Source organism: Castor canadensis, chromosome 14 (genome assembly GCF_047511655.1).
Source record: "Castor canadensis chromosome 14, mCasCan1.hap1v2, whole genome shotgun sequence".
NCBI classification, from domain to species: Eukaryota; Metazoa; Chordata; class Mammalia; order Rodentia; family Castoridae; genus Castor; species Castor canadensis.
The window spans coordinates 86,598,240-86,612,323 of record NC_133399.1 but is presented as its reverse complement, the minus strand read 5'-3'; the positions used below and the strand labels follow the sequence as shown (position 1 = coordinate 86,612,323).

General features: G+C 32.1%; 1 protein-coding gene across 3 annotated transcripts in view; it reads right to left on the bottom strand.

The window, feature by feature from the left end:
* Positions 1-1,457: 1,457 nt before the first annotated feature.
* Positions 1,458-14,084, bottom strand: part of Gpm6a (glycoprotein M6A) — a 304,616-nt gene continuing 291,989 nt past the window's right edge. For all 3 annotated transcript variants that reach the window (XM_074054947.1, XM_020187206.2, XM_074054946.1), the window contains exons 5-7: positions 8,153-8,229; positions 7,589-7,654; positions 1,458-3,551 (exon numbers count right to left, since the gene is read on the bottom strand). In XM_074054947.1, the coding sequence (XP_073911048.1) occupies positions 3,399-3,551; positions 7,589-7,654; positions 8,153-8,229 (296 nt within the window). In that variant the 3' untranslated portion in view covers positions 1,458-3,398. The remainder of the gene's footprint in view (positions 3,552-7,588; positions 7,655-8,152; positions 8,230-14,084) is intronic.

Below are 14,084 nucleotides of genomic sequence, written 5' to 3'. Positions count from 1 at the left end.
ATAGTGAGGCTCTGTCTCAAGCAAGGGAAAAGAAAAGAAAAAGAAAAAAAGGATAGGAGAGGAGAAGAGAAGAGAAAGAAGAGAGGGGAAGGGAAGAGAAGAGAAGAAATATGATGCTCGCATAGTCAGGGTCATATACTATGTGACACACAGAAAAACACCTCTATTTCATGTTGTGATGTATTCCTTAGATTACCTTTTAATAATGGTTCAGAGAGGTTGACTCACAGAGTTGTATTAATCCTGAGGAGCCATATTCACATCCAGATGGCCCTCAAGAGACAAAAATAGTTGTAGAAACTAATCGATTCATAAAGTTTAAATTGTTGTTCTGAGTAATGTGATGATCACTTGCCAAACCCCATCACCCCTCTTGGGATGCGAACCATCCTTTGTCCACTGTCACAGCATATGTGCTGCCTAATTCAGGGCAGCTGACAAGGGAGAGAGAGAAAGAGAGATGACATTTATATAACTTACATAGTATACTGTTATAATTATTCTATTTTATTAGTAGTTATTGTTGCTAATCGTTTATGGTGCCTAATTTATGAATTAAACATCAGAGGTATGCATACATAGTAAAACTGTAGAGTGTATAGGGCCCAGTATTATCTATAGTTCAGGGTTACACTGGCCTCCACTGGGAGTCTTAGAAGATATCCTCCATGGAGTAGGGAAAATTACTATATTATGAAATTTTGACTTGTGTTGATATTCTTTTGTATATAATTACTTATTTTGTTGTTATTAAAAATTAATAAACACTGGAAAGAATAAGAATTATAATTTAGTAAGATTTAGACAGGGAGTAATTCTCTTATTGTCTTAAAAGTGACTTAAAACATTAAGATATTTGTCCAGGTATAATTTCAATTATTGATGATATTTTTAATGAAAGTTCATGAAAATTTCATATTGTAATTTACAGTTATACATAGGTAAAGACTAGTAAGATATAATTTCTTAGGCCTTATAAATTAGCATTTATACTTATAACTAGTATGGCCAGAAGAAATGAAATACAAAACAAACAAAAAACCTAAAAAATACTTTCTTTCATCTTGTTATTCTCACCTTGATATTTTGAAGGGAGTCAAGAAATCATTTTCTTTCTGAATTGCATTAGTGTTTTTTTTTTTTTTCTGTGAGTTTGTGACACACTAAAGGAAACATAAAATAATAAAAATCAGGCAGGAAAACAAGTGAAATTTGAAAAGTTATTTTCAAAACAAAATTTTCCCCAAAATGTTTACTCTTTTGCTCTCTCCTAAATCCCAACACTCCTACAGCAAAATGTCCATGTGCAGAATTCCCATTGAAGTTTGAAATGTTAGAGCCCCTCAACTGACGTATGAATCTTAGGAGAGATGTCATCTATTACATTTGAAAAGAATGCACACACATAAGAAAGAAGAATTAACAAAACAGAACAAAAACACTGCAGAAACTAATGATAAGTACACAAAGTACACAAGTGTATTTATTACATTTTGCAAGCACTTTGTTCTACATTTCAAAAACGCCACCATCAAGCTGTTGGCACATTTATGTACAAAACAGATTACTTGTAATGCCTGCTACAAAGCACTCTGAGAAAATACAAACTCTAATACCAGAAATAAAAGCCAAAAGTGTCAACATCGTTACATAAATTTAAAGACAGTTTTAAAAATCATCACAAACTGTAAAGACACAGAACCAAAACACTATAATATAGAATTTAAAGAAAGCCCATTAATACTTTTGCTGAATATATTTAATACTGCATATATCAGAAAAATGTTGAACCAGCAAGATAATCTAAGTGTGTAAAAAAAGCAAAAGGAATCTCAAATTAATTAGTACTACAGAATGCGTAATCATGCCACAGATAACCCTAGTTATACCCCTAGCTACTACAAGAACTTGTAAAATTACTGATGATGCATGACTAATAGCTGTACAAAGATTGGTTCACTCAATAAATTTTATTAGAAATGCACTTACACTGAGGAAGAGTTTCACAATGGTCAGATCAGTGCACAGTACTATCTAGTTTTATACACTGACAAAAACATCTTGTCAGTTTACATCATTTTAAAAGACACTTTACAGCATTCTTGTAGCATTAGAAATAAAAGAAGAGAGTCAAGGTTAAAACAAACACCAAATTTGGTCCAATAATACTGATTGCTTTTTCTTTAAAATTCCTCTGATACAGGTACTTATAAATGAATATGAATGAACATTTGGTTAAAATGACTTTACTTGAAATAAAAACACAAATGTATCACTACACTTCTAAACAATACATTCTATATAGTGGCCTCTGACCACATTTTAGAAAACACTACAGGTAAACCAATGTAGATTGGAAGGTTGCAAGCAAAGCTATTATATTAATGGAAGCCTTTTCAAATATATCATACACATTTTAGGAGTAGTTTACAGAGGTGCAATCCGTTAAAACTTTTAAAGTAGGTAAAACAAGTTTTGAGGAGTTAGTGTGCTTATTTTTAATATATCACCTTCATAAAGGCAATTTTCTACATTAGCATATTAAAAGTTCCAATCCAGCCACTGAGTAAATGACAAAAAGATCATTCTCCAATAGTCCACGGTAGTTATTTTCATTAAAATTGTCTCTACGCTAAACTTTAAAAGGTAAGCCTGGTGTGACAATCTTAAAAAGGCAGCTAGCCATGCATTAGCATCACTGTTTCTACATGCTCACAACATAAATATGAGTAATTAGAGAAACACCTTTTAAGTACATCATGAAAAAAATACAATGTTAACAAAGATAAGAAGCACTTTTTTTTAAACCTACCCTTATAAATTTAGAAATTGCACCTTAGATTGATGAAAACATTAACCAGGGCCTATAGTACAGTGGCCACTGATCTCCAGACAAGATTTCCATATTTCAAGAAGAATCATCGTGATGTAATCTCTCTCTATTGTTTATTATAATGTACAATGGTCCCTTTGAAGGTTACCTGTAGTTAAACTAGTTACCGAAATCAAAACTAAAAAGTATAAAAAGCTATTTTCTTTTCAAAACATAAGAAATAATGCAAAAAGTGTTATGTATAACACACGAGAAGTGGTTAAAAATCAAAGAAATCTTTGCATTTGACAATGTTAATATCTTTGATCTTGTAGAACTATTAAATTAGTTTGAGAAATTAAAAAAAAAGACTGGATAGGAGCTTGTAGAAGAGACTTGTTTATAGCAATTTAACAAATTAGGAATTAAGCGCTAAACAACAAGGAATTGTATTCAGGTGACTCATAAGTCACCCTACATATCATTGATGAGAAGCACTTTGATTTTGTTTTTCAAAAGTTGGATGGTTGGATGGTCCTTAGTTAAACACCAATGCATTCAAGTGGTAAAGAACAGAAGCATTTATTTATGTGTAGGCATTGAGCCGCTCCTTGGAGCGAGTCGAGTGAATGTCATGAAGCTCTTGCTCCTCCTTTGACTTGATGTCCTCATACTTCTGCATCCGGCAGGCATCTTTCACATAGGCCCAGTTGGCAGACAGAACCATAAGGTAGTGAACCTAGGCAGAGAAAAACATATTTTATACCAGAAGAAGTCTGTTCACTGTCATCATTATGCCTTGCTATCAGGAAAGAAATATTTAAATTATGTATTTATATAGAAATGCTAACATTTAAAAAAGGAAACAAAATTTTTTGTGGTAACAAGAATAATATAGATAAAATGTATTACTGAATCCATCATCGATATTTCTTGTTCTTTTTAAATTCTGAAGTAATCAAGGGCCAATTCTAATCTTTATGTGATGTTTACTGTCCATCCTGCCCTCATTTACCTAACCATAAGACTAAATACTTTATGTTCATGTGTCTATGTTTTACAATCCATAATCAGAATTATTCTCATGTACGCTTTATACATTTGGGCTTGAATTAATAGGAGACTGCCTCACTGAGCAAGATAAAAAAGGACCACATATCCATACCCTTGATATAATTATCAAGTTAATCTTCCATGCAATAAAGTTTTCAGTTCTCTTTAGATCACATTGTAAACTACAAGACTGAAACTATTGTGTCATACAGAGCCTGCATATTTATTTATTCAATCAGAAAAGCAGCATGCTCAAAAAGGAAGAAGCTCCTGATTTGTTAAAGTTACTCAAGAAATGAAGCCCTTGATTTGACTTGAATTGACTCAGCAATAAGATCACTTATTTGTTTTTCTTTCTTTTCTTCCCTCCTGGTCCTCAGGAGTAATAAATCAATTTTCTATATGATGGATATTGATGGATGAGTATGCAAGAGAAACTAAATTGTCAGTTATGTACTTTCTCCGAGTTTAAAGGAGTGGACAAATGTTTTTCCAAACATTTAGAAAAAAAAGCACTAAATATCTTGATTAAGTCAAGAGCACATTGAAAGATGAAAGGCAGACTGGTAATAGAAAATTACAGGTTTACAAAAAGAATACAAAGTCAATTCTAAATTTTGAATATTGTAGCAAGACATCCTTGTTCAATCAAAAGATGCATAACTATAAATTATAAATTAGTTTTAGAATTTTCTATTTCTTTTGAAATTTTACATTTTGTTTAATGGAATCGTTAAGTCACTTGAAAGCTGGGGAGGTGAGTTATATTCCTGTACATTGTGTCTTTACATTGTGAAAGGTTAATCACTGTACACATATGTGGACCAATAAAGCTTATCCATACAAACTTATATGGCATTTTGTTCTAAAATTAATAAAAAATGTTTTTCAGTCCCAAAAGGACTGTCACTTGTGATAACATGAGTAAACCTGGATGACATTATGTTAAGTGAAATAAGCCACACATAGAAAGACAAATATTGTATGGTCTAACTTAGATGTGAAATTTTAAAAAGTTAAATTCATAAAATTCATAGAATGGTGTTTGTCAGGCATTGTTTGGGAGATGATGGTCAAGGGATATAAAATTTAGTTAGAAGAAATAAGTTTCAGAGATCTACTGTACAACATGGTGGTTATAGTTAATAACAGCATATTGTACTCTTGAAAATCACTTAATAGATTTTAAGTTTTTCCCAATAAAAATAAGTGAGGTAATAGATTTCTAATTAGCTTAATTCAGCCATTTCACAATGGAAACATTTAAAAGTCTTACAAAATGGTAAATACACAGAACTGTCAATTAAGAAAAATAAGTAATTTACACTAAAAATAACAAGTGCAGTGAAGAGTATTTACTAACTAGTAACTATTCAAAATATTTGTTGAATAAATAAAAAATTTTAAAGGCTCAAAACCTTCCTTTTACTATGTAGGAAAATAAGGTCTCTAAACTATTGTTAAGTAGTATTAGTCAAATCCTAAAAGAAGCTGATGCTACCTAGTGGGGTTTACAGAGATGTTGTCTGGCCATATAGGAAACAAATTGACAGGCTACTTATCCTTCGCTAGGTGATGTAATGCCAGACTGACTAGTTTTGTCATCATGTAGGACTTCCTAACATCACTGTGAAATAACAGAACACTTGCTAGTTTTAATACAAATTTTCATGACCCTTGCTTTAAATTATAGATGATGCTTTAAATTTTTTGATAAAGTAGAAGCCATCTTAATTTATCACCTATGTTACAGAACTAATGATGGGAGCTATGTGGTGAGCACTGAATGAAATTTGTTGGAGGTTAACAGCAGTTGCTATGAGTATAGAATGTGTTCATGCACATAAAACACTTAAGTGCTTTCAACAGAGTAAATCTTTAGTGAGTGTTACTAACCCTGGTACCACTGACACTGTAGTACTAGGAACAGTAGCAGTAGCTATCTTATTCCTGCCTCCTAAGATTAAATTATAACCAGAGCTGGGAAGGTTGAGAATACTGTTGTTAATCATTTAAGCTAGTACTGAGTTTTATGGTGACTCTGTTCAAAGAAGAAATAACCTCAAAAGAATGCTCAGTATTTTAACAAATAATCTTCTAAACTTTTCCAGTTCAAAATAAAGCTCATGCTTGCATTACATCTAGGCATATGCAAAGCATAGATTGCTTAGGAAATGTTTCACATTAATTTCTGTCATCTTAAAATCTTTTTTTTTCAGAGCAAGCATTTTTAGGAACATATAAATAACTTTGTTTAGACAAGTATTCCTCCCTAGTGCATATCTAAAGGCATTCTTTTTAGAATTTCACATGCACATAAATTCAGTTAATACAAATAAATGCTTACGTGTACTGCTGTTCCTCAAAATGTACTTTGACGGATATATTTGAGTGTGTATTAGTTGTACATACACATGCTACTAAAATGTATCCACTGCAATGGAATGTGGGCATGAGGACAAATGTCCACCTTTCCCTGACCTCACAGTTTGCTTTGTGCTGTGTAGGATCATAAATGCCTGATATAACGTTGCCCAGAACTTGTTGATGCTTCTCTAAAGCAGACGTTAGCATTAATTTTAGTTTAAGTATGTAAATATTTTGCTTATTGTTATACTTTAGTCACTCTAATTAAACAGTCACCATGAGCTTATGCAGCATCTCACACTGTGAAACAAAATTCCTATGTAGAAGTTTACAGTCACTATACCTTAAATGTTGAACAATGATAAGTTAATAAAACAACTAAAGATTCACCTTAGCATTGTCATACTTCGGTAGACTTAAAAATTTTTGATAAAAAGATAAAAACACTTCATAAAAGTGTTTATAAAGTAATTAAATAACTGGTTGGATATAACTAACTTTCATATGAACATTTTTTCCACATCTCTATTTTTTGCCTTTGGCAAGAGATAAAAATAATCTTTTCTTTAATAAATTATTGCTTTCCCTAACATATTAGAAAATGTACTATCATCATTTTTATACTTTACCATCATTTAATCCATTTTATGGGTTAAAAGAGTTGAGAGTTTACTGACAACCTCCAAGAGTTCTATTCTACTTATCTTACAGAGCATAAAAAGCTACTAATGATGATCAGAGTTCTTGTTCATCCTTGGTATTTGGCATTCCAAGGAGCCAAGTAAATTTGTTTGACTGACTATAAGGATTTAGCTCAATAAAAACCTGAAGAGTTGAAAGAGGATTTTACAACTTTTTGTTAATATTTCTATGAAATATTATAACTTGAAGCTATCAGAATGATCTTAATAAACATAAATCAATCACATTTTTTCAAATGTGACTCAACATAGATTTTCTTGTTCTTCATTAAACAGGAAAAGGAATAATATAGATTAAGGAATTGATTATGTTACTCAAAATAGCATACTCTTACATGTATGCAACAGAAGTAGTTTTATATTAAGTTATCTAAAATTTTAAATCTGAATGATGACTTTTTAATTGATGTTATCAGTGTTGAATGATTAAATCCTTAAAATTTTTTATCAGAAATTGTCTCTATTGTAATGAAAGTAATTACTTAGTTAACTCTTGTTTTTCACTTATTTATTTGCCTTTTATTATCTTCCTCTCTTTTACTAACAAAATAAATGTATTTCATATGATATCACATGAGAAATAAATTATCATTTATGCAAGAAAATATTTTGTCATTTAAATTGCAAAACCAAATATTGAGTGTTGAGGTCTTACCATAGCAATAACTGCTGCCCCAGCTCCAGCAAGTGCCACAATAAACAAGTGGAAAGTCATGTTCAGCTGCAACAAAAACCATAAATACCCAAAATGTGTCAGCTATACATAGAAATCAGGACTCCACTCTGTCTTATGAAGAAGACTTTGTACATTGTTAACAAAAGTGAACTTTTGATAAATCATGTATTTGATCAAAAATATTATAATATCTTCTTCAAGTTATTTAAATTCTTGCAACTGCATTATTTTATATAATTTCATAATAAAGATGAGGCTGTCATTGATGATAGATTTCAGTAACAACAACATAAGATTATCCTGTCTATAATTTTTCATTATAAAATGAGTTTCTAGGACATCTCAAATATTTATAATGATTTTTATTTAAATGTATAGACTATCTCTTTCATATTTCTTCTCTAATCCTTCAGTATAGCACCATTGCCAATAAAATTATCTCTGAAAAAAAAGGAAAATTCAATATAGATTTAATTGTATCATATTTCTTAATAACAATGAATGCTAAAATTCTGACAAATTAAAGACTGTAAAAAAACTCACCTCAGTAGATTCACACATCCTCAAGAAATTCTCAGAGACAGTGCAAATTTTCTTTTCCTCTCCAATTGTCACAATCCCTACAATGTGTCAAAAATTACAGGCTAGCATTATAATTCGTTTCAAGAACAACTTTTGGCTACACAAACTTCTCAGCATGTTTCATTTAATGTTATGTTATGTTATAATGGATACATTCTTCCTTAAGTTTCATTGTGAATAATAATTGTGTATAGAATTATAATACAAGATGCAAAACTAACTCAGAAATTTAAAACATTTTCAGTCAGAATTCAATTGAATCTAGCCACAGGAGCATTCAAGTTCAATTGTAGCTAGTTCATTGGTTTGGTCCATTTGGTAGATGCATCATAATTATATTGGTAACTCTTTCCCAGACTGTACTGAAGTCAGGATCGAAATTTATGCAGCTGGTACAATCTTCTGTTAGTCTATAAGAACATATTGCCCAAATGAGTGCTTTTCCTCTGCTAATACTGAAAAATTGCTGCTAGTTGCAGAAATTAAACACTGCCATTTCATTCATATTTACCTTCATGAACCATATGTTGGCTCATGAACCAACCACATGAGAAGCACCTGGGGAATTGTCAAATATATTTATTTCTAGACTGCAGTACAGATTTGCTAGGTGGGAATCTATGAATGATAGTCCCTGGAATAGTGTGATTTTTAGACAAGCACACAAGCAGTTCAATGACAGGATACCACAAGTAATTGACTTCATTATTCAATGGCTTTGGTTTGGTTCTGAGAATGACTGAACTGTGAAACATATATGAATGAAAGAAAAATGCTACTCCTTCTAAGAAACCTAATATTAATCTTTTAGCATTGTGGTCCTATATTTGTGTACATATATATATATATATGTATTTATACATTCTTAATGATATATAGGGTATATCACTAACTTTTCCTTTCTTATAGAGCTGCTGCTGTTAATTTTACTTTGCCAACAGTTTATGGAATCTATTTCAGTGTAAAACAAAAACCTATTTGCAGTATAATGCAGGCACCCATCTGTACAACCTTTCCTATCTGCCAAGATGGGTCTAAGAGAAGAAAAGTCTCCCCCAAGAGATTTGTCTAACAAAATGAAGATTATTGAGAAAATTTCCTGGACAAGGCTTTCTCCACATTAATCTATCTCAGATTCCATTCATGTGGAATTCACATGCTATACATGCATTTCCTTACCCAGCTCTTAATTCACATTTGCAGCAAACTCCTAGAAAGTGTTGATCATTCTCATTGTCTATATTTTCTCTCCTTTCATTTCCAACTATACTCTCACAATTCAGAATTTTCCCCAGTGCTCCAAGGAAAGTTTTCTATAAAGGTCACCAGCTACTCCTCAGGACCAATTCTTATTTTCTTGACAGCAGTACTGGAGACAGTTGATCACACACTGCTCCTTCATACTCTCTTCATTCGGTTTCTGAGATCTATAATCCTCTGTTTCTGTCTTTCTATTCTATTTTCCCTGGCTCCTCCTCAGTATGTTTGTCTGGTTCTTCATCTCCTGTATGACCTCTTAACTTAAACTGTTTAGTTTTCAGCTATCTTTCTGCCTTACTGATTCTTTCTGGTTACAAGATTAAACATTATTAGGAACTCTTAAGACTTTCTAACCAGTTCATACTTCTCTCTAGAAATCATATATTTAGTTTCTTACCTGGTGCCTCTATTTGAATTTCAAATAACTGTATAAAATCAATGTATGCTAGTAGAAATTTTAATCTTCTTTTCTTGTACCATTCCCAAGAAAACTTTCTCATAGCCTTTTCCATCTCTCTGATGATAAATCAATATTCTGATTGCTCAGTGAAAAGCTAAGTTCCTCTTGAGTTCTCTTTTTTCTCAAACTCAACATCTAATCCATCAGAAAAATTCTGCCATGCCTATATTCCAGATCTCCCAAACAGATCACTTTTCCCCATCTTTTTCACTAATCTCCTGATCCAATCCACCAATGTCTCACAACTGGATTACTACAACAGATTGCTACTCCAGGTTCTATCCTAACTATAGTTACTCCTCCACATACCAGTCAGAGTGGCCCTTCTATAATGAGTTGGATCATGGTGCTCTCCTTCTGGAATCCTGTGATGACTTTCTAGTTCCCTGAGAATAAAAGCCTCAAGTCTATAACATTCTGTAGTACACTCATGGTTGTACATTACATGAACTCTGATGTACCACCTCAATCTGTCCTATTTTCTTATTCTACTTCAGCCACATTGGCCTTCCTTTTGTATCCTGAAGCTTCCAGGCATGATATTGCTTTGGAAACTTTTTACTGGATCATCTGTCTCATACGAATGTCTCCATGGCTAAGTCCATCCTGTCCTTCAAATAGAAACTAATTAGTGAAATTTTCCTCCATTATTCTTTTAAATATTTTGTCCCAACTCTTTTATTCAGGACTCATGGTACAATCTATACATGTGTATTCACCTAACCCCTGCATATACATACATACAGGTAATGTTGTTGTGTTATGTATACCATGTGCTACAAGTATATCTATCTCTACATGTAGTCCAAGTCAATTGAAGTTTATGAATGAATCTGAATAAAATGAAGCAATATACATAGGCAGATGTAATATAAGCTGCCATACAAATATTAAAGTCTAATTTCTTTGATTTGTGTGTATATCTCTGTAAATGTCCAAATTAATCTAACTAAATATGTCAATTGCTGGTTCATAATTTTTTCTAAATATAGATAATATATATAATTATTTACTAAATAAATTTACTAAATTATTTCCTAAACAAATATATAATTATTTACTAGCTATAGAAAAGGTTTTAGCTAGAATGTATGGACTGACATTTGCAGCTTCTTAAAAGCAATTAGGACCAAAAGCAAGTAACATGAAAGAATTGGACAAGAGAAACAGCAAGAACTCACTATGAGGGGATGTTAGTGAGATAATAGTGATGCCTTAGAACTGTAGTCACAGGCTTTTTCTACTCATCCTTATGTCTTTCAAGATGGCTAAACATAAGCAGTAAGCTTTCTAAGAATTGGTTGTGCCTGCAATATGAAGAACTTCAGAGAAATTTATGAGTAATGTGTCTATAAAGTTACTATTACTTTTACTACTAAGACAATAAAAACATTTTGGTGGTTACTGGACAGTTGAAGCATCGCTTCCAGGGTATAAATTCTTATCAATGGCCAGGCACTGGTGGCTCACACCTATAAAGGATTAAAGCTAATCAGGAGGTGGAGATCAGGAGGATTGCAGTTTGAAGCCAGCCCAGGCAAATAGTTTGCAAGACACTATCTCGAAAAACCCCAATACAAAAAGGGCTGGCAGAGTGAAACCTCAGTACTGAAAAAAAAAAAAAAAAAAAAAAACCCAAAACTTCTTATCAATGAAATTAGAAGAGTTAGAAAAAAAATGTGTATAATTATAGCATCCTGATCTCTTCCAATGACAGGAAATTGATTCCCTGCTACAAAATATAAATGCTTACATTTTAAATAATCTATAATTTACATTACTAATTTTAAAGATGATAGAATTCCTAGAATATCATTTTCCAACCTCTAGACAACTGCCCATAGTCCTTAACTCTTAGGTCTCCTTTCTCTATCTTCAAAGTCAGTAATATTGTATCTTTCCATAAGTAGTTCAACTAAAACTGCCTTACTCTTCTCTTCTGACACTCTCTTCCGTCTTTAAGGACCCCTGTGATTACATTGGTACCACTTAGATAATATCCAGGACAATTTCTTTATTTTTCAATTAATTAGCAACCTTAATTTCCAACTGTAACATTAATTCCCTTTTAGTGACACCTAACAGGAATACTTGCACAGAGGAATAGCATCAAAAGAAGAATATGGCCAAGATTTTACCAAATAAATTCTTGAATTATTTATCAGAAATGAGTGTAGATCACTAACAGCAATAATATGTAGGTAAACATTCAAAAGATTTTCTATTAACACTCTGTGTGTCTAGGTTCTATAAAAACATAAAATGTCCCTTTGAGTAGAGTGGACTGGACTGAAGTCAAAGTGCTATTTATTTCTAGTTTCTTAACTTTGTCATCTGTTATATCCTGGACAAACAGTGCAGTATTTCTAAAGCAAGGCTGCCTTCTCTACAGAAACCGTGATGACCATAACTATGACCTCAGTGTAGGTCAAACTTTATTCTCTTAGTAAGGAGATTTTTTCTTTCATAATTGAGTAGTATTGAATCTTAATAGGTGTTCATTACTATTTTTTTAAAGTGTATATAAAAAATGATATGAAATCTTGTTCAGCAGTACTTTAGGGAAATCAGACAAAACTAAGTTCTCTTCTAACAGAGAAGATTGTGCTGAATAAGAGGGGAGATTTGCTAAAAGTCTAGAAGCCCCATCTATTTTGGATCACTCTCTCTCCATGCTAATCCTGCAGTAGGTTTTTCAAGTCTTCAGGTTTTAAAGAAGCACTGTTTAAAATGTTGGCTCTAGGCAATGTGCTAGGACTGGGTTGCAACATTACATGACATAAATTTATTAAGATAAACATCTAATACATTCTATGTCACTGATTTCTGGTACATATAGCTGGAGTGTAACAGAAATCATAACAAAAGCACTAAAATGTAATTAAAATTACTTAATGTCACATTTTAAAGTACAGCGATACCTAACACAATAAGCAACATTCAAATTCTTCAATTGTATCAAATCATGCTTCTGCTTCACATCTTCACCTTTGGGACATGTGAATGTGTCAGTTTATAAAACAAAGGGGACTTAAGATTTCAGAAGAATGTTAGAGTGATGACATATTGTTGGATTTGACAGAAGTGGAAATGCCATCATGTATCATAAGCATAGAAGATTCCAAAAACAATAAAAATCTACTTTGGCGTTGGAAGTTGTATTTAATTCCTACCGCTGATGTAACAAGTAATTCATAGTTTAAAACAATATGAATATATTCTATTATATTTCTGAAAGAAGACTAAAGTGAAGGATGCATCAGGGCTGCATTCCTTCTAGAGGGTCTAGGAGGAGAATCACTTTCTTTTTCCAGCTTCTACAGACCACCCACATTCATTAGCAAATGAATCCATATTCAAAGGCAACAACACTGAACCTATCTGGATCTGCTTATGGTAGTCCATTTATTTCTGCCTGACTTCTTTTGACTCTCTCCCTGACTTTTAAAGACTATTGTAATTATGCTGTGTCTATCGATGTGGTGATAATAACAAATATAATAACCTTTTTCTATTGATAGCTGACTAGTAACCTTAACTCCATTTGAAATCTTAATTACACGCAGCCTCACTTATTTTTAGGCTCCAGGAATTAGGATGTGAATATTTTTTGAGAGAGTATTATTCTCCCAACTAAATGAAATGATAGTTTACTTAGTATTAAAACCAAAACACAAATTTTTTTTCTAAAAATTTTATTTGAAGGACTGTTGCATAGAAAATAATTTCACTATGATTTAGAACTCTTGTCTTTATATCACATGCTACAGAGAGGTATCCCTGGGAAATTATTTCTCAGTTACAACTCCATTGATTTTCTTTCTTTTTTGAATGTCCAGGATGCAATTAATTTTTTCCTCTTTTTTATTGGTGTATATTAATTGGACAAAGGAGTTTCATTGTGATATTTCTTTATATGCATGTAATTGTGCTTTAATCAAACTCACTCCCACTACTCTTTTTTACCCTCCCACCACAACAACTCCAGACCAGACAGTTGGATTGGTGGTTAATGAAATCCATTTATAAAATTCTATGAAAATATGCTCAATATCATTTGTAATCATATATACTGCATAATGTAGGTTTCATTGTATTAAGTAAAATTATGTTAATTTGAATACATTGATCATTAACAGAAAACTTTGGAAGAGACAAGTAGCTGAAAATATT